General features: G+C 44.1%; 1 protein-coding gene across 1 annotated transcript in view; it reads left to right on the top strand.

Moving 5' to 3' along the window:
* Positions 1–26,573, top strand: part of AGK (acylglycerol kinase) — a 338,473-nt gene that overhangs the window by 188,546 nt on the left and 123,354 nt on the right. Inside the window, exons 8-10 of the mRNA XM_078671853.1 lie at positions 7,208–7,277; positions 18,936–19,015; positions 19,489–19,546. Of these exons, the coding sequence (XP_078527979.1) occupies positions 7,208–7,277; positions 18,936–19,015; positions 19,489–19,546 (208 nt within the window). The remainder of the gene's footprint in view (positions 1–7,207; positions 7,278–18,935; positions 19,016–19,488; positions 19,547–26,573) is intronic.

The raw sequence follows: 26,573 nt of genomic DNA, 5'->3' as shown, positions 1-26,573 counted from the left end.
AGTGGTGTCACATGGCCTTAACCCTGAAGAAATCACAATAATTGACATCGCTGAAGTTCTGTAATAACTGCACAGCACAGAGAGCTCACCATTTTAGAAACCACCTGTATTACAATGCTGTCATGATCTTGAAAGTGGTGGGATGTAATACTTACCCTGAATCTCAGTGGGCTCAGGGTTGGAGGTGGAGATGAGGTGGGATGTACCTCCGACCGATAAAATAATTTAAAAACCGTGTGAAAGTAGTGTATTAAAAACCACACTTTCTATATAAATGTTCTTAAGAAACGATAGGCTTGAAGGGTACTTGTTCACATTCAAGTCCTTTCAAGGTGAGCCAAGTCAATGACACCTGACACTCGCTAGGTGTTCACCCCGTTATTTTCATAATTGGCTGTGGATGCCCCCTTTTGCTAAACAAATCCTTCTTTGTGTCAGGGTAAACTTTTTTTGTGGTGCCACTCATGCCATGGGTGCCCCCATGCCAAAAATTGCCTATACTATCACAGTGGCACAATTTTGATAGTGATGCCACCATATATTTTGACCTCTCACCCGGCTGTCCCAGTGCCGCTGGTGGTGCAGTTTTGGTACTCACCTGCCCCTTGGCGTTTGGCTCAGAAGACTGGAACTGTAAGGGTAATACTTCACCATGTAACCGCATTTTCCTACATATACCATTAAACTGCTCCAACATTGTTCAAAGAGTCGATTTTTTTGAAAGTGAAAAGTATTTCTATTTAAAAACATACTTCCCTTATTGCGAAGGTCCTGGTCCTAAAATAAAGTACAAACCAAACTTATTTGTCTAGAATTGGTGTGGATTTCCTTTTTCGAGTTGTGTCCATTATTGGTCAATGCTGTGCAATAAATGTCTTACACTCCCCTCTGTTGGGTCTAAGGCTGCTAGCCCGCACTACCACTAATAGAGCACTTTAGGTTTTACATTGAGCCCTGTACACTTTTGCGGAACCCCTACACTATGTGCACGGTACCCTACCTAGTGGCATACCATATACAGAGCCACCTTCCGAAAAATAAATGTATGTGTGTATGTAAATTGCCAGGTTTTACCATTGAAGGCTATCTGAGCTAATCAGGTATGGTTGATCTCTCCACCCAACATATCCCAAGGTTTCTTCCAATTGACTTTAGCAAAAGCTGTCATCATACAAGCGCTCCTTCTCAGGAATGGCACCCAGGATCTGGAATGCGCTCCCTCCTGAAATCAGGCTTATCTCCTCCACTGCACTCTTCAAGAAAGAGGTGAAAACCATCCTTCTGGCCAAGATCTCCTGAACTTTATAGGTGCAGGATTAGAGACTCTGCATTGCTCTGTATCTCTGTCCACCTGGTCCTTTGGCACTATACTCCTACTTGATGGGGGACATTATTACGCTACTCTCTTAATACCGACCAATATATGATACACTTTGGTATACTGATTCACTCTCCCGATGCCCCCTCTGTGTTCTCTCTACACTAAGTCATTGGTTTGTATATTGATATGCTTGATGTATGTTATTTTTATCCTACTATGTCCGTGACTATTATACTGCTTCCATTATCGCTGTTCACTCCTACGTCCCCTACCCTGTCATTGTGAAGCGCTCTGATATCTGTAAGGATCTTGTTCGCGCTATATAAAACTTTGAATAAATAAATAAATAAAAATATACCTTGGGTTCATCGTATGTCAGATTACCTCTAGTACGTCAGGGCCAGTATTTATCATGGTTCCCCCTTCTCATATGTTATGGTTTTCCTCCCTTATTCCAATAATGATCTCCAATTAGCTAGAACCAGCATTTTGCCATGGGTGTCCAATATGCCAAGAATTACCTGCAGCATGCCAGTACCAGTATTTTTCACAGGTGCCTGTCATGTAACAGTTGCCTCCAGTATGCCAGCAGTATTATTTTGTTCATGGGTGCCTTTATGAGCCAAGAATTACCTTCAGTATGTCAGGGCCAATGGCAGACCAGCAAGCTGAGCATCACATTCTCATTCACGCTTGCTTATATTCCCTTGCTCACCTTACGTAATTAATTCTCACTTGCACTCATTTATTCTCACTCACTAGCTTTCACTCACTCTAACTCATTCTCTCTTATTCTTACTCTGAGTCAATCATACTCACTTGCACTAACTGTCATTCTCATTCATTCTCACATAGTCTCACATAATCTTTCTCTCACTCACATTTACTGTAACTCTCACTCACTCATACTTTCTCACTTGCATTCACCCTTATTGTCCCTCATTCTGACTCACTTATACTTACACTGAGTTTCACTTAGTCACTGACTCTGCCACTTTAACTCATACATATATGCTCACACGTAGACACATTCCAAAATGCACACGCTCTCTTGCACCCAAGCACATTTTCACCCACAAACACGACCACTACATACATTTGAAATTGTTTTTACATAAGACATTTGCCACTGAAGGTCTTGTTCTAGCTCCTGGTGCTCCATTTGTTTATTACATTAATAGTAAATACTAAACTATCATTCACTAATAGTGTAATAAAAAATGTCTAAAAAACGAAGATGAGCATGACACCTATAAAGGCGAGCTGCCCATATCTTCTTGGCACTGATGTTGCTACCTCTGAGGCGAGGGTCACAAATGCAGTGCCATGAGTCTCAAGGGTCAACCCAGGGGTGCGACCCCCACATGAGATCTGTGGAGACCATGGGTACTGATGAGTATGGTATAATCAAAGGAGTAATCGTCGGGCAAAAGGAGACGTCTTTGTTGCACAATATGTGTTCTTGTTAAATGCCAAGTGCAAAAAGCAGCAAAGAAAGGCCTATCTCACAAGTGGTGTTACAGAAGCACAGCAAAAGTTGTTCTAAAGTTTGATTAGTACGTTCTGTGAAACCATTTGTGGGTAGATAGAATCCAGATAATAGCCCTCTAGAAATTTGTACGGTGGAACAAACAATTTTACAGAAACGAGGGTTGTATTGCAGGCCTCTGTAGATACAGCTAGCCCCCTATACAAATGAATGACGTTCTTAAAGTATAGGGCTATTTCCATTGCTGATAGCATCCTTTTAGACAGCAGTTACTTGTGTCAACTGTGACCATGATGGTTGTATAACCTTCAAATATTGATAATTGCGCAATGAAGTCGGCGAAAATTGTGTGCCACAGACCTGGAGCTATTGGTAATGTTTGCACCAACCCACTTCGCCTCAAATACGATGATTTATATTGTGCACAGGACACATATTAGGCCACAAATTGATCCCAATTTTGAGCCACTAGGTACCACCAAAAAAAGCGAGGGATGAGTCCTGAGGATTCTTATCACTATGACAAGCACTCAAAGCGTTGTGACATAAGTTAAGAACTGTATAAGAATATATACTTTCAGAACTTTTTCTCCTTTACAAATCATTCTTCGCACACAGTTCCTTAATACCTCCACTATCAACCAGCCGAGTTGCGTTTCAAACTTTACCCTGAAATGCGGAGGTCCGGTACAATAGTTGTTTAGGAAACAACATATGCTGATGACAAGTGGAACTACTGTGTGACTAGACATTGTATCCGCCAAAGTATTCTCTGATCCAGGAATGTAAGTGACAAGCCAAACTATACAAAAGACTAGGTCCCGTGGGCTTGGCAACTGTTCTTACATTGAAATGTCTGTATTACTTTGAAAGGTATCTGATTGATTCAAAAGGATGTTAAGCTCCTAAAAGCAAATGACGCTATTCAGTGCAAGCCTCCTTAATGGCCAACAACTGTTGATCGATAACTGAGTAGTAAGTATATTAAAATTCAAGAGGGAGTACAAGATAGGGTGTTTAAGATGTCTTCATGGGATTGCAGGAAAGCAGCTCCTGTGGCACTTTGAGGCATCAGAGAATACAATAAACATCTTTTTAGGGTATTGATGTTTGAGAATAGCTGTAGACTTTAAGGACCTCTTCAACACTTTCTAAAGGCATTTTCACCATTTTATCCAAGAGAACTCAAGGTTTAAGATGTTTCTTTTTGGAAATATGTGATATATTTACTGGTGTTAGAAATTGGGTGATCACTTGATAGGGGTGAGAAACCAACTCAAATAATAATCACAATCCTTGTCTGGTTGAACCACTAATGTCACGAATATACCTGAGCTCAACCCCCAGGTAGCTATGGCTCAGAGTAGATAGGCTTAACTTAGAGGCAATGTCTAGAGTATCCATGCAGTATTAAAACAGTAATAAAGTCAAAATGTCCTGGGAGCAGGTTCTCACCTTATTCACTCCCATGCTAATTACTGGCTGGCAGAAGGGAGAGAGCAAAATGCAGATTTAGCTTCCAGGGACTTCAGTTAGATCTTCTTTATGAAATATTTACTACAAATCTGATTTCACCAGTGTATTGGGTTTATATGAAATATTTCAAAAATTCCAGAAATTAAATTTGTAGCTATTTACTAGGTGGATATAATATTTATTAAACTTTATATTGTATTCCATTGCTTTCCTATGGAACAGCCAAACTTGCTGCAGTGAAAATGGCTTTGAGGTGCTAGGCACTGTAAGGGACATGTTAGCATTAGCCTTCATCTGTCCTACTTTTGAAATAGCATGCACCCTGTCTTAATGGGCAGTAAGGGTTACTTGTAGGCGACTTAAAATATTTAAAAGGAGAGTTTTAGGCTGTCAAATGGGTAGTTTGACAGGTTGAATTTGCAGATTAAGCCTGCACAGGCAAGCTTCTGGTAGCAGACCTGAAGTGATGTTTACATTGCGACTGTAGTGAATGGCAGAATAGGTGCTGCAGTCCACTTGTGACATTTAACTTCCAGGGCTTGGGTACACCATGGTATCATATACTAGGGACTTGTAAGCAAGTTAAATATGCCAATTAGGTGTATACCAGTTTCCTTATGTTGAAAGGGGGAGCACAAGCACTTTACCCCTGGTTAAGCTGGGGTAAAGTGCACAGAGTTCTATAGCCAACAAAAATAGGGTTCAGCAAAAAAATGGAGTGACCCTGCAGAAAGTTTAAATATCCAACGCTGTTTTAGTAGGAAACTTATTTATCAACTTCCTGTTAGAGAATAATTTTTGAAGCATCAACATATCTGGAATGTTCTACCATGGAAACTTCCTAGCACTCCCTTCCTCCCTTCTCTTCCCACACTCTAGGAAAAGAATGACCCCCCTTCCACCAATTACATGCTGAAGCCTAGTTGCTCTGTGCTGGATCTGCCAACTGCAAACTAAGTAACCCCCAGTGCACTCTTGTCCCCACAAGCCTTGCAGTGCCAACTCGTCACCACCACCCAAAAGTCTACTAACAATCTTAGGGCTCCCCCTGTAAGTCAAGCATGGCTTTCTGCTAGTGTGCTGGCTGTTCTGGAGCCTAGGTCAATTAATGACCGCAATAATACCGTGTCAAGCCAGTTTGACTATTCTCCATCGCCCCTGCTGGAGAAGCTGATACGCTCTTCTTCATCTACTTCAGTTTTGGCCGTTATCTGCCCTTCACTTTTGGCCGTATCTGCTACATGACCTGTCTTCAAACCTATGTCATTTAGTATTTTAACCATTCTTGTTTTTAAGCGCAAGTCCGGTTCTTCTCTTGATTCTCTACCACTGCAATCTTTTTCTCAGTCTATCCATATATCTCCTTTGTTCCTGATGATGCTTAATACATTTCTTGCTTTTGGAGTCGTGCCTTCAGACTTTAAAAGGAGCACTTTTGTCCTGCTTTCGGGGAAAAACCAAAGTTGGATGCCGTAACTCCAGGTGATTATCACCCAATTCATATAAAATCCACTGAAGCAAAAATACTTGAGGCCTATGTGGTTGAATCCATGTCCAGTCTGGATGGCATTCAGTCTGACTTTATTTCATGCTACTGAACAGACCAGAAATAGTACTAAATCAATCAACAAGTCTTCTAAAGTGCGGCTTGTCACCCCGGGGGGGTCTCCAGGCGCCTGGGAACTGCGAGCCAATGCTTCTTGAAATCTTCAAGCAATGGGGAGGTGCATAGACTGAGGTCATTCCAAGATCTGACAGTGAGGTAGGAGAAGGAACGATCACTGCAGCAGCTTTGTTGGATGCAGGCGATGTTTGCCAGGGCAAGGGTTAAGGAATGGAGCTCTCTGGCCTGTCGGTAAAACATCATGGATCTGGATTTGTGGGGGAACTTGTAAACATGTGTGGAGTTTGAAGTGGCATCTTTTCTGTACGGGGAGCTAGTGCAGAGCTTTGAGTTGAGTAGAGGTGCTAGTTCTTTTGGGGAGGTTGAGGATGAGGCTTTAGGAGCAGTTTGGTGGTTCCGACATAGAGGGCTTTGCCATAGTCAAGTCGGCTGGAGATAAGGGTGTTGATGACTGTGGGGATCCACCTGAAAATATTGCGGCGCATGTGGAGTGTGTGGAAGCAGACAGAGGCAACGGTGTTGATCTGATGTTTCATGGTTAGTTAGCTATCCAGGATAATTCTGAAGTTGTGCACTCGGTCGGTGGGGGTAGAATTATGCTATCCTGAGCTGCTCTCTGTGCGAGATTAGCTCTTGGATGGACAGGCATTTGGTAAGACCCTAACCCTTAACCATAATTAGATCGAGAATGTAGTGCCTGAGGAGGGCCTTCCATGTGCAATGTTTCCTTTTGGCCTCAAAACCTTCAAAAGAGTCCTACTCCATCTGCTGTGGTGAAGAGTTTGGAGGTCAATCTGGGGTCCAACCTTCAACTCTCAGCAAATTTTATCTGTCGTTACAACTTGTACTACGTTGTATTTTGTGCATTATAAGCAGTGGTCTTCTGAGAGCTGCAGATCGTTTATCAGTAATGTGATAGACTCCCATCTGAATTCTTGTAATTCAGTAGATATAAAGATGGTATCTGTCGTATCTGTACGTGTGACTGACTATAAACTCTTTTTCTGGGTGATCCATTTAATTATTTATTTTTTTAACTATAACAAACTTCATAAATGTGCCCTGTTGAGTGTATATGAATCCTAAAATAGTAATTTACAGACACATAAACTAGCTTCCTTTTTCTTTGAGCATCCACTTAACCATTAGAGTGGCTTTGGTTTGTTGTATGTTTTTTTGTAATTACAGATGCTCACTTTGATAAAGTCTCTTACACAGAGCCTACTACTTTGTTCAGTATGTGCCTCACCTGGATCAAAACCTTTTTAATCTGACCGTTCCCACATTGTTTTTTCAGGCAAATCGGAGATGCTACACTTGCCATCCTCAGAGGAGAGACGGTCGCTCTTGATGTACTTGAGATCAAGGTAAGCATATTATTCTTGTTTGCCCAGTAGGAAATGCATGAATGATTGAAATTGTTGAAGACCGAAATGTTGCATTTCAATAAGAAATGCTTTATGTAGCAGCAGTATTGTGGTATGTAAGATGCTCACAGATTTGTTGGGGTACATAGAGATAGTGATGTAATTAAAGAGATGGTGAACATTCAACAATAACATAACAATATATATATTTATCACATAAAAATAAATATACACCAGGGTAGAAAAATGTGTGGAGTTATTTAATTAATTTCTTGTAGGAGAGGTGTTCTTTTTGAGCAGTTTTGAATGTATTGAGTTGAAGGATAAAATACAGATCTGAAGGAAGAGTTCCTGTGTAGAAGACCTAATAAGTGAATGGATCAGAACCTTTATTCTACACATGGAGGTTTGGTTGTGTAGAAGAGTGTTTTGGGTGGGTTGACTGCAAGTTACGAGTGGGGGCGTATCTACTCATGATTTCTGACTGGTAATTTGGGGAGCAGCCATAAATGGATTTGAAAACTGCCATGAGTAGCTTGTAAAAAGCTGTCTCTAGTGGACAGCCAGCCAGCTTGAGGATGGTACTGAGAGGTAGGAACTTGTCCGAGAAGATTGTATAGGGTCTTTGTTGCAAAACTAAGAATTATTATTATTCAGTATTTGTAGAGCACATAGCATCCCAGCGCTAGCGATTAGACAGAGTGAGAGAATGTGATTACAGGATGGATTGTTGAAATAACCAGGTTTTAAGACGTTTAAGAAACGGGAAATGGGTGGGATTCAGCGTAAATGTATGGGGCAGGGTGTTCCAGAGTCTTGCCACGTTATAGGAAAAGGATCTTCTTCCTGCTTCTTACTCTCCTGATTTTGGGGATGACTGCAAAGTTAAGATTAGCCGATCGCAGGCATTTCTTGGGGCGATCAACAGTGATGAGAGGGCTGTTGATGGCAGGGCCAGTTCCCCACATGATCGTACGAGCCATGCAGAGAGCCTTGAATTTCACTAGATTGGTAGCCAATATAGGGTCTTCAGAGCTGGCTTAGCCGACTGAGTTTTTGGAATCCCGAGCAGCCCTGGTGGCACAGTTCTGTACGAATTGGAGTTTCCTTATCGTTGCTTTGGGATCTCCTAGGTAAAATGAGTTGCCGTAGTCCAGACACGATAGGACCAAGGCCTGTATCAGCATTCTTTTTGCAGCCATTGGAAGGAGTGTGGAGGACCTTCCGAAGTAGTCTTAATGTGCCAAAGCAGGTTTCTGTCACCCTCACTGCTTGATGGTCGATTTGAAAGAGTTGTCTAACCAGACGCCAAGACTTTTAATCTTTGGTTTTTTTTGGGGGGGGGGCGGGCAGGCACTTGGCCCATATCTGTTTGAGGTCCATGCTGGGGTTGTTACCTAGGAGCATAAGTTCTGTTTTTCCTGCAACTATGTACAGGGACTGAAAGGCCATAATGGTGCTACTAGTAGAATCTTACAGTGGAGTTTGACATTGTGAAATGTAATGATTGGCCAGCTTTTGTATATATTCGGTAGTTAAAAAAACAAGCTACGTAGTGTTGATTATGAAAGTTTCCAGGTCCCTCAAGGGTTTAAATCATACCACAACATTCTGTCTAGAAGTTGTGTTGTCAGGCTGTCTGGAAGAGAGAGAGGGGAAGGACTGGGTAGGATAGAGAGTTAATTAATGGTCCAGAAGGGAAATGCACTACTTCAGTTTTTTTAGCAATTAATATGAGTGGTTGTACTGCTATCCAGTAAAGAATGCCGCAATTATGTCTGAGATCCTTGTTGATGAGATCAGTAGTGAAGATGGGAAATGAAAGAAATGTGGTTCTCATGTGCAGAGTTATTATATTAGAAACTGAAGGAGGTGGTAATTTTACCGAGGGATGAATTGTAGAGGGAGGAAAGGAAGAGGCCGAGAACTGAGTCTTGTTGACACTTAAGGGAGAAGGTCTGGAGGTGGTAAACCAGGAGACCAAAAAGGAACAATCTGAAAGCTATTATTATTATTATTATTATTATTATTATACAAAATTTATAGCGCGCTCAGTTACCCAAGAGCATCCCGACGCGAAACAGAAGAAAGAGAAAAACCTCAGCTCAACGCTACACAGGAAACAAATGAGTCTTAAGAATTTTCCTGAAGAGAAGGATCTTGGACTCTGAACGGATCTTAAGGGGCAGGGAGTTCCATAAAGCCGCCACTTGCACCGAGAAACGCCTACCTCCAGAGCGAGCCTTCCTTACTCTAGCTGACTGCAGAAGATGTCCTTGATCCGAACGCAAGGGCTGTGTGGGCTTGTAAGGGCGTGCCATGGTGGAGAGAATGGGAGGGCCCTTACCATGTAGAATTTTGTGGGCCGTGCACAACGCTTTAAATTTCACCCGTTCCTTAACTGGGAGCCAGTGCAGCGTCTTCAGGGCCGGGGCAGCTGAATGTCTTCTGGGCACATCCAACAACAGTCTAGCGGCTGCATTTTGTACTTGTTGGAGAGTTTTAAAAGTCGCTTCGGGGGCACCGAGAAAAAACGCGTTTCCATAATCGAGCCTTGACAAGATTAAACCGCGAATCAGCAGCTTCCTTGCAGGATCAGGGAGCAAAGGCAACACCTTGCGAGCTGACCGCAGCAGCCCAAAACAGACCCCCGCGGTCTTCCTGGCATGGGTCCTAAAGGACAGATCTTCATCCAACCAAACTCCCAAGGTCTTGATCTCCTTCTTGGGAGATGGTGGATCACCCAGAGACCGGGGCCAACAGCTAGCAATAATGGAGGGACTAGATTTGCCTAGGAGCATCAGCTCAGTTTTTTCTCCATTGAGCTTTAGTGCAGAGTGAGACATCCAACGATGGACATTTACAAGGCAGTCATGCAGAACCTCGGGTTGTTCCCCCAGCTGGGTGAGGCCTACCACCAGCTGAGTATCATCAGCATAGCTGATAATCTTTACTCCTGAGGGGGCGACCACTCTTTCAAGAGGAGTCATGTATATATTAAATAAGGTAGGGCTCAAAGATGAGCCCTGCGGGACTCCACATTGAAGAGGGAAGAGGGTCGACTGCTCTGCTCCTTCCCAAATTTGGTAAAAGCAGTCGGAAAGGAAGGATTCCAACCATTTTAGGGCCGTCCCTGACTCCCCCACCTCTGACAGGCGTTGGAGGAGCACCTGATGACTTACGGTGTCAAAGGCAGCACTCAAGTCCAGGAGGATCACTGCCACTGACCCTCCTGTATCAAGAATGCTCCTTGCTTCCTCCACTACTGCCAGAAGGGCAGTGTCCGTCCCCTGACCGGGACGAAAGCCAGTCTGGGAGTCTCCCAACAAGTGATGTGACTCTAGATGACAGGAGAGCTGGTGGTTGACCAACTTCTCTGTAACTTTTGAGAAGCCGGGCAAAAGTGAGATAGGCCTGAAGTTGGCCAAATTAGAGGAATCCATTCCTGGTTTTTTCAGTAGTGCTTTCACCACTGCCTTTTTCCATCTCTGGGGCACTATGCCCTGAGAGAGTGAAAGATTAATTAGGTCAGTAAGCGGAGTGGACAGAGTGTTAGCTACTAGTTTAAGATATTTCATGGGGACAGGGTCACTAGGAGATCGACTCTTCATCTCTTTCAAAACTTTAATGACCTCCTCCTCAGAAAAAGGACCGAAGGAGGAGAGCTCATCAGGGCAAATTATTGGGCTAACATCTAAGTCCGGGGTCTGAGGGATTGCAGGCAGAGAGGACAGGATCTTCTCTATTTTAGAATGAAAGAAGAGAGCCAGTTCTTCACATTTTTCTTTAGGATTATCATATACAACTGGCGGGATTAGGGCCTTCAGAAGTTCCTTGAAGATTTTAAAGGATTCCCCTGGTAAGTTACTTGCCCTCTCGATCCTATCGCTGAAGAAGTTCCTTTTGGCATCCTTCAACGCGTTTTTATACTTCCTCATCTCTCTCTTATAATTTTCTCGCCTTTCTTTCGTCAACTCTCTCCTCCATGCACGTTCTAATCTTTTGCATGAGGTTCTGAGACCCCTAAGTTCGAGGGTGTACCAAGGAGCTGAGCCAATTCTTCTTTCCCTGACAGGTCTCCGTTTTTTTGGAATCAACACGTCCAAAGCATTAGTCAGCCAAATTCCCATATATTGATCAGCAATAATGGGATCAGCAACAGGGGGAGGACAGGTTCTTGCTAACTCTGCCTCCCAACTGTCCGCTGGCAGCTTCGACCAAAGTCGTTCTACTGTGTACTGTCTTGGTATAGGGTCTCTCTCCTTCTCCAGCTGCCATCTAAGCGGCACTAGATAATGGTCCGTCCAGGGGAGAGCCAACGGCTGGGATGCTTGCAGGTTCTTTGAATTGGCAAAAGCCACATCAAGCTGATGACCCCTGTTGTGGGTGACCCCAACATTAGCAAGATATAAATCAAGTGCACCCAATGTGGCTTGAAGGTCTCTCGCTACTATATCATCGGGGTCATCAAAATGTAAATTGAGATCCCCGAGAATTAAAAAGTTGGAAGAAGCGGCAGCCAATGGAATCACTGCCTCGATGAAGGAGTCTACAAAATTACCCAGCATAGCAGGAGGCCGATATACAAGGAGACCAGTAATGGAAACAGTAGAAGATATGCATAGGGAGAATTGACAGCCTTTAGAGTGGTTAATGCCGCAGTCTACCGCTTTGCATACGTATTTATCTCTGTATATAATAGCCAGTCCTCCCCCCCCCTCCCGTCCAGCCTATCCAAATGGAACATAAAATATCCCAAGGGTCCGGACCAGAACAAGAGGTCAGCCAGGTTTCCGTGAGGAACAAGGCGTCCAAACTGTGGTCTAAGAGGAGGGAGTTAATTTCCGAGGCATGACACGGTAGTGACCTGCAATTAAGCAGGGCCATAGAGAGCAGAGTCCGGTCCTTATCGGTACTAGCAGAACAGCACACATGACAGTGTGCAAACGGGGTACCTTCCACCCAGCAGTACCTACAGCTGGAATGTTTGGGCACACGTAACGACAGCAAAGACTCCCTAGGATAACTCAAAAAAGGGTTCATTTGCGTCACAGAGTTAGACAGGGTAACGTGCCCTGAGCCCGTCTGGGCCCGGACGGGCACAGACGGGCTTGACTCTGGCGAAACTCCGGCGATATTCCGGTGATGACGCTGCGTGATGACGCTGCGCGTCAGCATGATAGGCTTTATGTACGCCGAGCGCGTGAAGACTATCGCGCTAACCGCGCCACCGGCATTGTCCCCCCTCCCAAGATGGCCACACAACGAGACAGAGGGCAGGGACCCGCGAAATACGCGGTGATCTACCAATTAAAGTGGGGGTAAGGTGACAGGAGTGCAAGTCTGCGAGTGACGTTTGGTTAAAAACAAGGGAAAACAGGTAAATTATAAAAAACAATATGAGCGAAAACGGGGCTTTTAAAACGGATTAAATCAGGCAGCTTGCAGCAAAGTAGCTGTAAATGCGCAGGCTTTCCTAGCGTTCTGTTACAAGATGGTAAGAGTACTCACCTGCGAGACACCTGCCTTTATACACGCCGAGCGCGTGAAGACTATCGCGCTAACCGCGCCGCCGGCAGTGTCCCCCCTCCCAAGATGGCCACACAACGAGACAGAGGGCAGGGACCCGCGAAATACGCGGTGATCTACCAATTAAAGTGGGGGTAAGGTGACAGGAGTGCAAGTCTGCGAGTGACGTTTGGTTAAAAACAAGGGAAAACAGGTAAATTATAAAAAACAATATGAGCGAAAACGGGGCTTTTAAAAAGGATTAAATCAGGCAGCTTGCAGCAAAGTAGCTGTAAATGCGCAGGCTTTCCTAGCGTTCTGTTACAAGATGGTAAGCTATATGAAACCCAGCTCAGAACGAGCTGTTGATAGTAGGGTTCGGGTGGTCTATAGTGTAAGACACTGGCAAGAGAACGTGAACTAATGTAAGATGTAATAGTGGTGACTAGAGGTTATGAATTTGGACACATGAGAGCGATGTTGATCTTTAAAGAGCAAAGCTTGAAAGTCTGATTGAAAGAGTTCAAGTAGATTCTGAATAGTGAGAAAAAAGGAAAGGCAATTAAAGACTTATTGTTCCAGAATCTTTTTTAAAGAATGGCAGCAGAGAGATATTCTGGTCAGTGACAAAAACAGATGTATCAGTATTGTGTTTTTTGTAGAGAGAATACTACTGCTGCCTTGAAGCAAAGAAAGCCTCTGCAGTATTTAAGAAATTATTGAAAAGCTATATCACTCTGCAGAGGAGAGTGCCAAATGCAGGACAATCTAAGGATTGAAATGGTTGAATGATGGGCATATGGGGTTCAGAGATATTTTAATAGAAATATATTCAACTAGAGATGTGTGAGAAGGTGGGTTTATGAGCTTCGGTGAAGTCATAAACACTGGAATAATTACTCGCTACCTGCGTGAACCCAGAAGCACTTCAAATATGTACAATCCATTTTAAAATCCAATTGGGTGTTCATGTCCATCTGATTTCATTATGAAATGCACTGTGTGATAGCCTATCAGCGGCTTAATTTCTTTTTTCTGGGAGATTAGAATGAACCTGAATACAAAATTTGCATTGTAAATTTTTGTGTAGAAAAATGAAAATGAACAAAGAAGGGGAACTGAAAATGCAGCCTCCTAGGATTTCATTGTAAAGAGCCAAAAGTCGTGTTTAGACCTTTCCTATCAATTAACATCAGAAAATCTAGATTCCTGAAAGGAAATTCCCTCAAAATGCCTTCTCTTTTTCAGAAGTGCCCTTCTTGTGACTGGAAAAAGATGGTTTCAGATCCCCACAAGGTCTGTGTGGTGTCTCCTGAAGAATCATGTGGTGAAAATCGGCAACGTCTGTAGTATGATGGCAAAACGTACGCTCAAAGACAGAGAAGGCATCAGGCTGAGGGGGCATTATCAATGTGAAATTTGTGAAGGAATGCGAGCCGTCTTCCAAAAACACTGTCAGAAGCCTTACACCGATATGCTGTGCGTAAATGCGTAGCCAACCAAATATTTAGTGTAGCAGTAGCGTTAACAGAACTGGAAGCAACTGGATATTAACGTGACATATCCATAAGGACATCCTCATAGCTTACTTTAACTACTCTAAAACCAGAAACACAGTTGAAAACCATGAACTTGCTTTTTCTGGAAAATCTTTGTTCTGCCTGCACACAGAGGAGGAAATACAAAAGATCATTGCATCACCTTCCTCATCACAGAATCTGTGAGAGGTAATAAAGGTCAGCGAAAGAAACCCAGACACTGGTAAAGAAGTCTGCTAAACATTAACTTGGATGATATGACTTCCTTCTGTGACAACATCCTGCCCCCTCCTGTGGACATGTCTGATGTCCATGACCTTACAGACCACTATAATCTCTCCATGAAAAAAATGTTACTCAATTGCGCCTTTACGCTTAAAAGAATGTCCTCCACAATCTCTAAACCTTGGTACAATGTTAGTCTAAATACAGAAAGAAGAAATCTGAGACTAGCGGAAAAATTGTGGAGATCCTCTCCCTCCCTTGAGCATCTCTAACAGCTGAGATCTTTGAGAAATATATATAACAAACATATTCGATGCTCGACAGCTAGTTACTTCAGAATCCAACTAGAGCTAGCCAAAAACCAACTGGAAAAACTGCTTGAACTCATCAAGCTTCAATCAGTCAACCTAACCTTCCCTCTATGGAACTCTGTCCGCAGCCTAACTGTGAGGAATGTTCTGCCGCCTTCTGTGAAAAGACAACAAAGATCGAATTTGAACTGCAGTTAGCTTTGGAGAATCTACCGATCACACCACCTTTCACCCTCCCTCTCTCTCTAGGTTAGAGTGCCCCCTCTCGCTCTGGTTCTACCCCCCCCCCCCCCCCCCAAAGCAATGCTTCCTGGAGCCTGTTCAAAACTTTGGATGTTTGGATGAAAGCACCATTCTCAAAACTCTGGCTGTGCTGAAACCATCCAAACACTTCAGTGATCCATGCCATCAAACTTCTTCAATGAGATCAAATCATCCACTTTTTACGAAGAGAGTTAATGCCTCTCTATGTCAATTCTCGATTCTGGATTGCCTAAAGTCTGGGCAGATCACACCTCTTCTAAGAAAAAAAAGAACTGCCAATCACACTAACCTTTACAATTTTCGTCCAATTTCCAAAATTCCTACTCTGGCAAAACTCCTCGAACGGTGTCCACACCCAGCTATGCAGCCACATAGAACAATTCTGACTGCTAGACCAATTCCAATCTGGCTTCCGTCAGGGTCATAGTACTGAACCTGCTCTCACTCACTTTGTAGATGATGCAATAAGTATACTAGATCAAAATTAATCGAGCCTTTTGATCCTCCTCGACCTATCGTCTTTTGATACGGTTAACCATGACAGCCTAATCTACCTACTTGAACACAGGATGGGTCTATCGGGGTCTGTGCTAAACTGGTTCTGCTGATTTCAACACACTAGAACCCAAACTTTCAAGGTGAATCAGTCTGTCTAATCCCCCACCACTCACTCTGGGGGTGCCACAGGGGTCCACGCTGTCACCCACTCTCTTCAACTTGTCCATGGATCCTCTCAAACTATCCAACATCCACTATCACATGTATGCCGATGACATCCAACTGTACCTGAAAGCCTCCTCCCCAGAGGACATCCGGTCCCTAAATTCAGCTGTACAGAAAACGCAAAGTTGGCTGACCCTTAATTACCTGATATTAAACGCTCTCAAAACAGAATTCCTCTTAATCGCCCCATCCAGGCAGTCTACAGACATCGAAGAATGGATGCATCAACTAACTGCTTGCAACTGCATTCCAAACATAATTGATTCCAGGAGCTTATTGGGAATAATGCTAGATAAGCATCTGAACATGCAAAAGCACATTAATGCTCTCTCCAAGGAAGTGAGCTTCCAATTGAGCATCAGAAGGGAAATAAAACTGTTTCTACCCCACAACGACTTCAAGGCAGCGTTGCAAGCCCTAGTGATCTCTAAGAGTGGATATGGAAGTGCAACCCTCTATGGCCTTCCCATATTGAAGATGGCGCCACTTAGGGCCTCTCTCAACTCCGCTGCAAAGCTCATCACAGATTCAAAATGTAACAATCACATCACGCCTGAGCTGAAGTCACTAAATTGACTCCAATATGAAGCAAGGATGCATCTAAAAATTGCATGCATGATCCACAAAGCTTTACATTTCAACACCCCAATATACCTTGCACAAGAGCATGAGCTCTCTGATGGCTTTAGATCCTGTAGGTTCTCCAGCACCTTACCGCTCAAGCTACAGAAATTCTGTAAAAAGAAAACCTACTATCGAGCATTCTAGGGTATTGCACCGAGAATTTGGAATTCCCTGCCCCATGAAATCAGACTGACCCATTCCAGGTCTTCTTTCAAAAGGGAAGTTAAAGCGATACTGATGAAGACATTTCTGGCCTAGATTTCCAGCCCCCCAGGCACTCTGACTCGCTTGTCTATATCTGTCTGTAGTGAACTGTTATGATTGTATTTTGACCGGTTTGTTTACTGTTACTTCTTCCTGTACCTTCATGATTGCCAAACTGTAAAGCGCTCTGATACCCCTATGAGACATGTTCACGCTATATAAAACCTTTAAAATAAATACATCAGAAATGAGGCACAGACATTAAAAGCCCCACTCGGACCCCAAGAGCATCATCTGAATTGCCCCTTAAGGCTCATTCCTCAGACCCACACTCTTCGATACCTACATGACACCCCCTGGCCAACATCGTCAGAAGCCATAGACTGGACATCATATCCTATGCAGATGACACCCAGCTAATCCGGTCAGTGGTGAAAAAGAGAAAAATCGTACCACATACATTACTTAGAGGGCAGAGCTGTTTGAATAGCTCTCAAGGCCTTCCTCCCAACTCCAAAGGTATCCCTGACCTTTCAGATACAGACCTACAACACCACCACCACCATGCAATACATAAACGGGCAAGGATGCACCAGGTAATTTCCTCTGTCATTGCAAGCTCAGTCAGGGTCTGTCCAACAACCTAAACTTGACAGTTCACATTTCAAGTTTAGGCAGACTTTCTCAACAGAATCTACAAAGAGTCTCACAAATGGGTACTTGACAATTACTGAAAGATATTTTCCAAGAATTTGTACTTGACAAGTTCTGAAGGATATTTTCCAAGAATGGGACACCCCTGCACTAGATCTATTAACAACAAAAGAAAGCAAAACAAATGCAGAGACTTCACATCTAGATGTCCCTCGAATGGTGGAGGCCATTACTCTATCCTTTTCCACGGATCCCAATAATACCAGCGGTGATTCTGAAACTTTGTAGGTTTACCTCAAAGGTGATACTGATAGATCCAGATTGGCAAAGACAGTGATGGCAACCCAACATGTTACAAATGTCCACAAAACCACTCAAGGAGCTGCGGTACAAACCAGACCTACTAACAAGACTTCAGGGTCAAATTTGACACCCAACCCTTTCATCATTAAACGTGGCTGCATGGCTCCTGAGGTGGTCATCTGAATCTCCCACCAGCCTGAATGGACTCATGAAAGAGGTAAAACGCTTCTCAACAATGACATGGGGCCAGCAAAAAAGACACAATACAATCACAAGACAGGATTCTAGTCCGGAGCTTGAAGCGTGGCAGGCAGTGGGATTGGACACTTGGGGACACCTAGTTGTTGACTTGAAACTGTGCGACTTTGAAACCCTGATAGAAGATTATGGGATACCCCCAGGGACATTTCTGTTTCATGCAACATTGTCACAGCAATTTCTCCAGACACGGGGTAACGCGCATGGAACCCACCTTACTTTAGATCTCTCAAACTCTGCGAGCACATGGACGGGGCAAAAAGGTGATCACAATGATCTACAATTCCCTCAGGCCCGACTTGACACGTCTGTTGGCAGCATTACGTGAACACTGACAAGCAACGGACACAAGGCATAAACTGTTCTAAAATTATATCTACGAATGCCAGGCTGAAATACACGCAATTCAACTACCTCCACCACACGTATCTAACACGGCATAGGTTGGCACGCATGTACCCTACCTCTGCTGACATTTGCCGCAGATGCCTAGATACGGACACAACATTCTTCCATATGGTCTGGGCTTGCCCTCGACTCAGGAGCTTCTGGAAAGATGTAGCTGGGACATTGACAGACACCGCAGGCACCCTGGTAGCAGCCCAGGCCCCACATTTCCTGCTTGGTATAACGAAGCGCAATGCAGCCTATCTCCAAAATCAGTCTAGAAGTCTGCAAGGCCTTTGCTAGGGGAACATCTCTGATACCAATTGAGAAGTGTCTATGGGCATTCATGCTTTTCCATGCTGGTCTTTGGCCACATCCAGATCATATTTTCTTTCTTGCTGGAAGCAGAAGCTTATTCAGACTCTGCTCAATAGCAGCTTGGATGCTTTTCTAATAGTAACTTGTATGTAAAAGAAGTACTATTTTGATCTCACTTCTCTCCTTTGCATATGTGGGCAGATATTAATTGGAGGTGATCATTTATTTCATAAAGTTGTTTCTTTTTTTGCCTTATCATTGGAAAGATTGAAAGGGTAAAATAACATGCATACTTTAGTTATAATGAAAGATAAGTTCAACTTGATTTTCCTTTGTTTTAGGGAGAAAGTAACCCACCTGTGTATGCAATGACTGGCTTAAGATGGGGATCTTACCGAGACGCAGCAGACAAAGCCAGCAAGTATGTAACACAATTACAAAGAAGCGTCAAACTTAGAAATGCACATATGTGCACAGACTCAACTACGTATTTGACGTTGACTAGTGATATGCGTCCACTAAGACTGGATGACTCTCACCCAGAAAGGATGAAATAACAAAGCAGTGTGCTCCTGTGTTAGGGGTATGTCAAGGTAGAAAAGGGGAATGCTGAATGGAGAAGAACGGTAGCACAAACATTGTCGTTAATAGGTTTATTGGGAATCGGGGGTAATCTGTGAAACTCATTACCATATTAGGAGGTCCTGCATGTCAAGGTTATTATTTGTTGGCTGCAACGTTAATGGCTTATAGTATCCATATTTTAAAAGTTGCTAAAAGTAAGAATTAGGGTGCATTGATAGAGTGAACAGGTTGGTCTGCGCATAAAAAGCACATAAGATTTGGTGCACTTTTCCTAACCACATTTTTCATTTTTCAATTTGCTTTGTGCAGATATTGGTATCTTGGGCCTCTGAAAACCAAAGCTGCTCATCTGTTCAGCACATTGAGGGTAAGCTAAAATATTTGTCAAGAGGCAGCATTTATACCTTGTTCCAGCTACTACTCCAGTGCAAGAGTTTCTGAGCACTTCCTCTTCCCTCTGCATGTGGAGAAGTGTGGCTCACTGGTTAGAAGCGGCAGACCCTGAAGCAGAGGTCGGCCCGGGACCAGGGTTCAATTCCCGACGCGGCAGGGTCTTGGGTCAATGTCCGCGGACTCGATAATACTCGCTTAGGTGCCTACGCTAACCATGGGTCCCACTCTGCAACTCTGGGCAATAGCTTGCTTAATCTCCACAACGGCCCCTCAACGCCGGGGATGCCTGGCTTCACCTTGGGGTGCCCTCTCACAGGGAAAGCCAGGACGGGTTCCCCAGCGGTATACAGCGCCAGGACGCCACGTAACGAGGTAACAGTGCGCTTTACAAGTATACATACATACATACATGTCATTTTCGTTTACCCTGTTATTCTCTCGGTTTGTGCACTTTATAATACTACTGTGCTTTCTTCCCTTTTGTTTCTTCCTCGTATTTCCTTTTTTTTTTTTTACGGAGTTTTATATAGCGCGAACTTGACCCGAATCGGGTATCAGAGCGCTTTACATAGCACCAGTTGCATTACATAAGGGCACATTCATTTTTGTTAGGCACGGGGAGATTAAGTGATTTGCCCAGAAACACAGGATGCTCAGCGTTATTGCCGAGACTCGAACCCAGTTCCCCAGATTCGAGGTCGACCACCAGAGCCGTATTATTGTTTTGCTGACATTCGTTGTCATCTTTTATTTTGATCCTCTTTGTCATTTTTTTACCTTAATCCTCATTCTCTCAGTGCCATCGTTTCCCCTTCTTCTTATCTTTCTTCTTCGTTCCTGGTTGACTAATGATCCCGTTTTAGCTCATGTTCAGGATGGTACTGATAGTGAAAGTGTTATTGTAACGTATTAAGGCCAGTATGAAAGACTGGGTGATTCATGAACCACCCGCTCTGAGGAGAATGAATTGTCTGTGGCTGTCTAGGATGCAAATATGGCTGTACAGAAAAAGGTAAGAAGTATGCCCACGTGGGAATCCCAAAACCATTCTTAATTCCAGATAGGTTTTGTAATAGCAGTGCTTTTTTATGTTTGAAAAGTGGGTAATAGATGCCAGTAATTGTGTATGTGTGTGTTAGGGTTATAGATGTTTTGTGTATATATTTGTCTGGATAAGAGCAACCATAATCTTACACACACTAGAAGAAAAGAGAATGATACTCCTTTTTTCATGTGTAGAAAGTTACGGGCATTGCATACACTGGAGTTTGTGGGTATATGTGTAGTTTTTCAAGTGGAAAATTGTTGGGACGGGAGCGTTCCCTGCATGGTATATGGGCGTGTTCCTATGCCCCGACGGCTTGTATATCTGTTTTCTTGCCTCTTATTTTGGCCCTAGTGTCACACCAATCCAGCATTTTCTCAAAGGCCTAAGCATGTCCCTGGCTATGCATGGTCCTGCACCTTTGCTATGACCTGGAGGGCCTTACAAATGTGAACTCATAACTGGACAGCTGACGACTTTCCCTGTTCTGGTGTATAATACATACAGTGGTGGTGGCAGCATATTCTTTGAGATTGATAGTGTGATCTCACCTTTTTTCTGTGTTACTGTGAGTTTGGCCTACATGCCTCACTTATGTAAAGTTGTGTAAAGGTTCCCAGATATGTGTATGCCCAGAACCTTGCAGTGGCATTGCATGTATATGTTGAGTAGTATGTAGTGCATGTTTAGCATATGTGAAGTAGTAGAGCTTGAGTACAGATGGCACTTTGATCCATTCTGGATGCACCTGGCTTGGTATGCAAGAACTAATGCAAAAACAGTATGCCCAGATGTGGGCCTCGTGCTCATTGAGCATCTGGGATCAAGCTATATCTGACTGAAGCGCCCATAATAAGGGCAAAACGGGTCCAGGTAGCTTGTATTCCGGTTCAGGGAGGACCTGGCTTGTCAGTTTGGCTGGACTGTTTGCATTGGAGCAGGGTTAAGACTGATTTGCTCATGGCTGCGTCCAAACCGAGGTGGCATGGTAGGCAAAAAACAATGGACTGAGATGCAGTCCCAAGCGATTGCCAGTGGCTGACATTAATTCAAGCATTCCATCATCACCTTGTTGGTGCGGTGGACACCCTAAGCGCAACGAGTATACCCAGACATGGGTCCCGGGCTCACTCTGCCACTGGAATAAAGGTAAACCTGGCTGAAGAGCCTATTATAAGGGCAACATCAGTCCTAGTGTGCTTGTATTCCAGTTTACAGTTACCTGGCTTGGCAGTTTGGGCTATAATGTTATCATTGGAGCAGGGTCAAGGCTGATTTGCATATGACTGGGTCCAAACTGAGGTGGCATGGTGGGCAAAAAACTATGGGTTGGGATGCAGCGGAGTGATTGCCATTGGCTGAGATTGATTTAAGCATTCCTTCCTTCATCTTGTTGTTGTTCCAGGCTCGGTATGGCATAAGAAGTAGGATGAGAACAGTATCCCCAGAAAGTGTAGTACCTGCGTTCCTGTGGCTGAAGAGTGGTGACCCAGAAAAGGAGGATCAAGACAGGGCTACCTTTAGAAATTCCATGAGAACTTTTGATAGCAATGGGCTACTGATCAGTTCTTCCTGAGCGCACTGCTGTTAGGTCTGATGGTAGAAGTTTGGGGTGGATCTGCAGTGTCTGCTGTGCAAGGTGAGGAAGTTTCTAGGTCCACCCTTTTGTCTGTCACCGATTAAGACTTTGGAGAGGCTGATAACAGCCAGGTGCTGAAATCTCACACTTCATGTGCCTGTTTTGGGGGTGCTTTAGTCTAGATAAAGTTTGATGTGAAAAGCAGCACATTACACAAAGGATGTGTCCAGAGAGGAGTGTGAGAAGGACATTTGATAGATAACCACTCCAAACTGTTGTGAAGTTTGGGACGGTGGATCCAAATTCATTCTCTAGAAGTTGTGCATAAAAGTGGGACCCAAACCACCCTACTTTGCTCTAGTTCCAAGACCATGGAAGGTAGAGCTCCTCACAGTGATCTTAGGACTGCTTCATGACCAGGGCTGGTGTCTGCTTGACAGCCAGTCTCCTAGAGGTGAGGGGACATTACCTGAAGTATGTACTCTGCTGGAAAAGCTGAGGGCCAGCCTGAGTGTGTTGTAGCCTGTCGGGTTGCTGAGAGAGTGAAGGAGTCTTGCTGGTCCTGCAGGAGGAGAGACTGTCCAGGAGGAGAAGCCCTGCATCCTTGAGAATGTGGGACGTCCATAGGAAGCTGACTACCTGAGACCGTCTCACGAAGGGAAACTGTTTAAGCAACTGCATGTTGAAAACCGGTTGTGCTGCATCTGCCATGTTGACAATATTGCCTCCTACCATGGCTGACACTGTATGTATCGGCACGGCCAGGGCTGCATCTACCATAGTAACTCGCACAGTGTTAGAGGGGGCCTGGACATGCTTTGTGGATGAAATGAGCTGCAGTAGCCCACCCGTCCACTGCACCCCGGAGTTAGAACCTGGTGGCTGCCTAAACAGAGAGACGACCACACCTGGCCTATACATTGGCACCCAAGGCTGTCCTCGCTCACTGTGGAGCCAACCTCATGGAGGAGTATGTGCCTGTGGGATACCCTCTAGGGAAGCACCACAAACGACCGCTATACACACTACACTACCAGGGCTAGAATACTTGAAATACTTTAAACAATGTAAACTGAGCACGTATTTGACTTGCGGAAGATATTCCAGACTAAACATGTACTTAAGTCATGTACTTTTGCCGTAACTTCTGTTCTGGATCAGTCATGAAGGGGTCACTCACGGAGGGTTTAGCACAAGAGGGCTCAGTGAAAGTAGCTCCACCATAGAGAAGCGCCACCAGGAATACAGGCTTGAGTCCTCAGTTGAGGTAGTAGTTAGTATTTTTGCCTAATTGAGAAGTACTTTCTTTTCCTGAAAGACAAGCATTTAGTTTGACTTTGAAGTTAATGTGGCTTTTGCGTGATTGTTGAATTCTGAGCTGTGCACCCCCACGTTTACCTCTTTGAGAATCCTGTGACTGCTTGCGCTCATTACTCATGTAATGAAGTACGGAAAGGGACTGTACTTGGCTGAGCAGTAGTAAGAAGGGCCTCAGGAAACCAGTAGTAAACAACCGCAATCAACCACATTTGTGGCTCAGTAGAACCTGCTGGTTCTGTGCACCCTTTCCCTGAATGGGGTCCGACATAAATTATCTAAGTTAAAAGAAAACAAGAAGGAAAATATTGTCATATTGTGTTTACTATTAATGGCCTGACTGACCTCCGTTTCACAAGAGGACAACATACTTGGTCAATCAGAAGTAGTCCAAGAGTCAGCTTCAAACATTATGGATTTGGGACCTAAATTACAAATCTAGTTTGTAATTTTGTGTATAGGCTAGTAAAAAATGGACAATTAGAGATTCTTGTGGAGTAGTTGCTAGTGTTATACACCTGGAATAGATATTGAAACTAGATGTCCACGTTCAAATCCACAGTTCCTAGTTAACCTAATTGTTTGATTCTATTTTAAACACAGTATCACCCATAGTATCTATTGAGCAATATATAAATATGCACACTTTGACATTTACTTGCTTCCCGAGAATGCTGATCTACCTTCTGTGACCAAAGACATATACAATATTTTTTAGGCTTTACAACCAGTGATTAGCATTATCATGGCCTCGCCAGAAATTACATCATGTGACTTAATGTCCGATGAACATATCACAATAAATCACATTGGACTAAGATCAGAAGAATTGGCAGAAAGCACTTGGCGATGATGACTCAATGGAGTTAAATTACATGACACAAATGAGTAACTGTTGAATACTGTGGCCATCCTTGGCCTCACTAACACCTTCACCAGCGAACAGGATGTACTATTGTCTCAGTACCTTTAGTAGCTTCTGCAAGACCTGCATTTTAGGGCTTTCAGAGGAATGCTGCCATTTTCTCCCTTCCCAGAGATCTGCAGATCAGGCAGGTAGTCTCAAAGATTTCAGGCGCATCAGCTTAGAGTCCTGCAGAGCTCTCAAGTTTCCCAGGTCACATCTTCAGTTGCTCATCTAGTATAGATTTTACCTTTGCAATCTAGAACTTGCAGTCTAATTGAATTAACAGGGCTACAGGTCCAAGAATGTTATGTTATGTGAATTTGTAAAGCACGGCTAAACACCCGTGAGTTTATCCAGGCGCTGAATAGGGCAGGCCTGATGGGGAGGAGGAGATCATGTCTGTTTTGTCTGGAAGAGCCAAGTCTTGAGGTTCCTTAAGTCTCTGAGGTAGGTTCTGAGGCGTCTCTGGAGGTCGTTCCAGGTCTTGGCTGCGTGATATAGGAAGGAGCATCCTCCACCTCTCGTCTTCTTGATGTGAGGAAGGTGTGCTTTTACCTGGAATGCAGATCAAAGGTGTCTGGTGGTTGGTAAGCTGAACCGGTGTTTTAAAGAACTTTGTAGGCTTGGGTCAGTAGCCTGAACTTAAATGTTTCCTGGACTGGGAGCCACTGGAGATTGTTGAGGTGTGGAAAGATCTTGTTATTTTGTAGGACGTTCAGGTTGAGTCTGGCTGCGGCCTTCTGGATGGTTTGGAGTCGGCGTAGGACATGTCCTATGATTCCGATGTAGAGTTTGTTCCATAATGAAGTCTACTTTTGATAAGAGCCTGGGTGCCCATTTGACTGGTGTTCCATGGGATCCACTTGAAAATCTTGCATAGCATTCGCAAGATGTAGGAAGCATGAGACTGGGATGATCTGTTTGCTCATGGAGAGGTTGGTATCCAGGATGATCCCGAGGTTCTTGACATGGTCCGCAGGGATGGGTGGAGGGCCAAGTTCGGAGTCATCCCTTGGGGAGTGGTTGTTGCAGATGATTAGGACTTCAGTTTTGACTGTGTTGAGCTGGTTGCAGTTGTTTTTCATCCAAGAGCGAACAGAAGATGAGCTGTGTCAAATGCACATTAAATACCTAGAGTGGATAAGCGCCTCATAAATGCACCTAGAAAAATTGAGATTTCTGGGCTCAGTGTCAGGTTGTTGCTGCTACTGAGCCCAGTCTGACACATAGCATATAACATCATTGTAGCAGGTCAGCAGATTGTCTTCTGAAGCAGTGCTCTGTGCCGGATGCAGTGAGCGTCAAGTTGTGAGGTCTTCTCAGCTGTAAAGAAAAGGGTGCTTTGAGCCAAGACATAACTGTGCATCAGTAAGCAGTGCTTTATGGTAAAATTCTCAACTTTGCATCAGGATTTCCCTGGTGGTTCGCTACCAGGGAGGATTCAGTGTCCATAAGCATACTTAAGTTTTGCTGCAGAGGATGGACTCGCTGGCTTGACCTTGTCTTTGAGGCCCGGCTGATGTAAGCATGCATGACAGTGCTACTTTCAGTGGGCTGTGAGGCAGCTATATCTAATCCAGGAAGGTGTGCAGTGAGGGTTACTCTTGGATTTGGCTGGGTCTGAACTGGGGTGTTAAAGTGAGCTAAGGAACGATGATGCATTCAACTCAGATTAGTGACTGGTGGTGAGTTTCTGTAAAGATTCAGCAGTCCGTCCATCATCTCCTTATGTTTGCTTTGTTTCGCCCTAAGTTGGCAGGGTATGCCCAGACGTGGGTCTCTTGCTCACTTTGCCACTGGATTCAAGCTAGCCTGGCTGATGAGATACATTGGAGTTCTCTCTTTGTCTCAAGATGGCAGGACCTCGGATGCCATTTTCGCTGCCCAGTAGTGCAGGCTGCGCACTGAACAGCACGAGCCATAGGAACAGCAAACTTTGTCTATTGCACAGGGTTTCACCAAGCCCCCTGCACATTGCTTCACTCCTCCCCTATAAGCCCTTTGAGCCTTCACCACTCCCTGGAGTGGAAGCAGGCCCTGTTCCTCAAATTCAAGTAGGAGAGAGTTGAGCCCCATTTGTTTATATTTTTCTTAAGTCCATGCAGGCCCCGTGAAGATTAATTGCTGCTTCAGAGCAGCCTGGAAAAAAACTG

This window comes from Lissotriton helveticus, chromosome 1_1 (assembly GCF_964261635.1).
Source record: "Lissotriton helveticus chromosome 1_1, aLisHel1.1, whole genome shotgun sequence".
NCBI classification, from domain to species: domain Eukaryota; kingdom Metazoa; phylum Chordata; class Amphibia; order Caudata; family Salamandridae; genus Lissotriton; species Lissotriton helveticus.
This window is presented reverse-complemented; position numbering and strand designations above follow the sequence as displayed.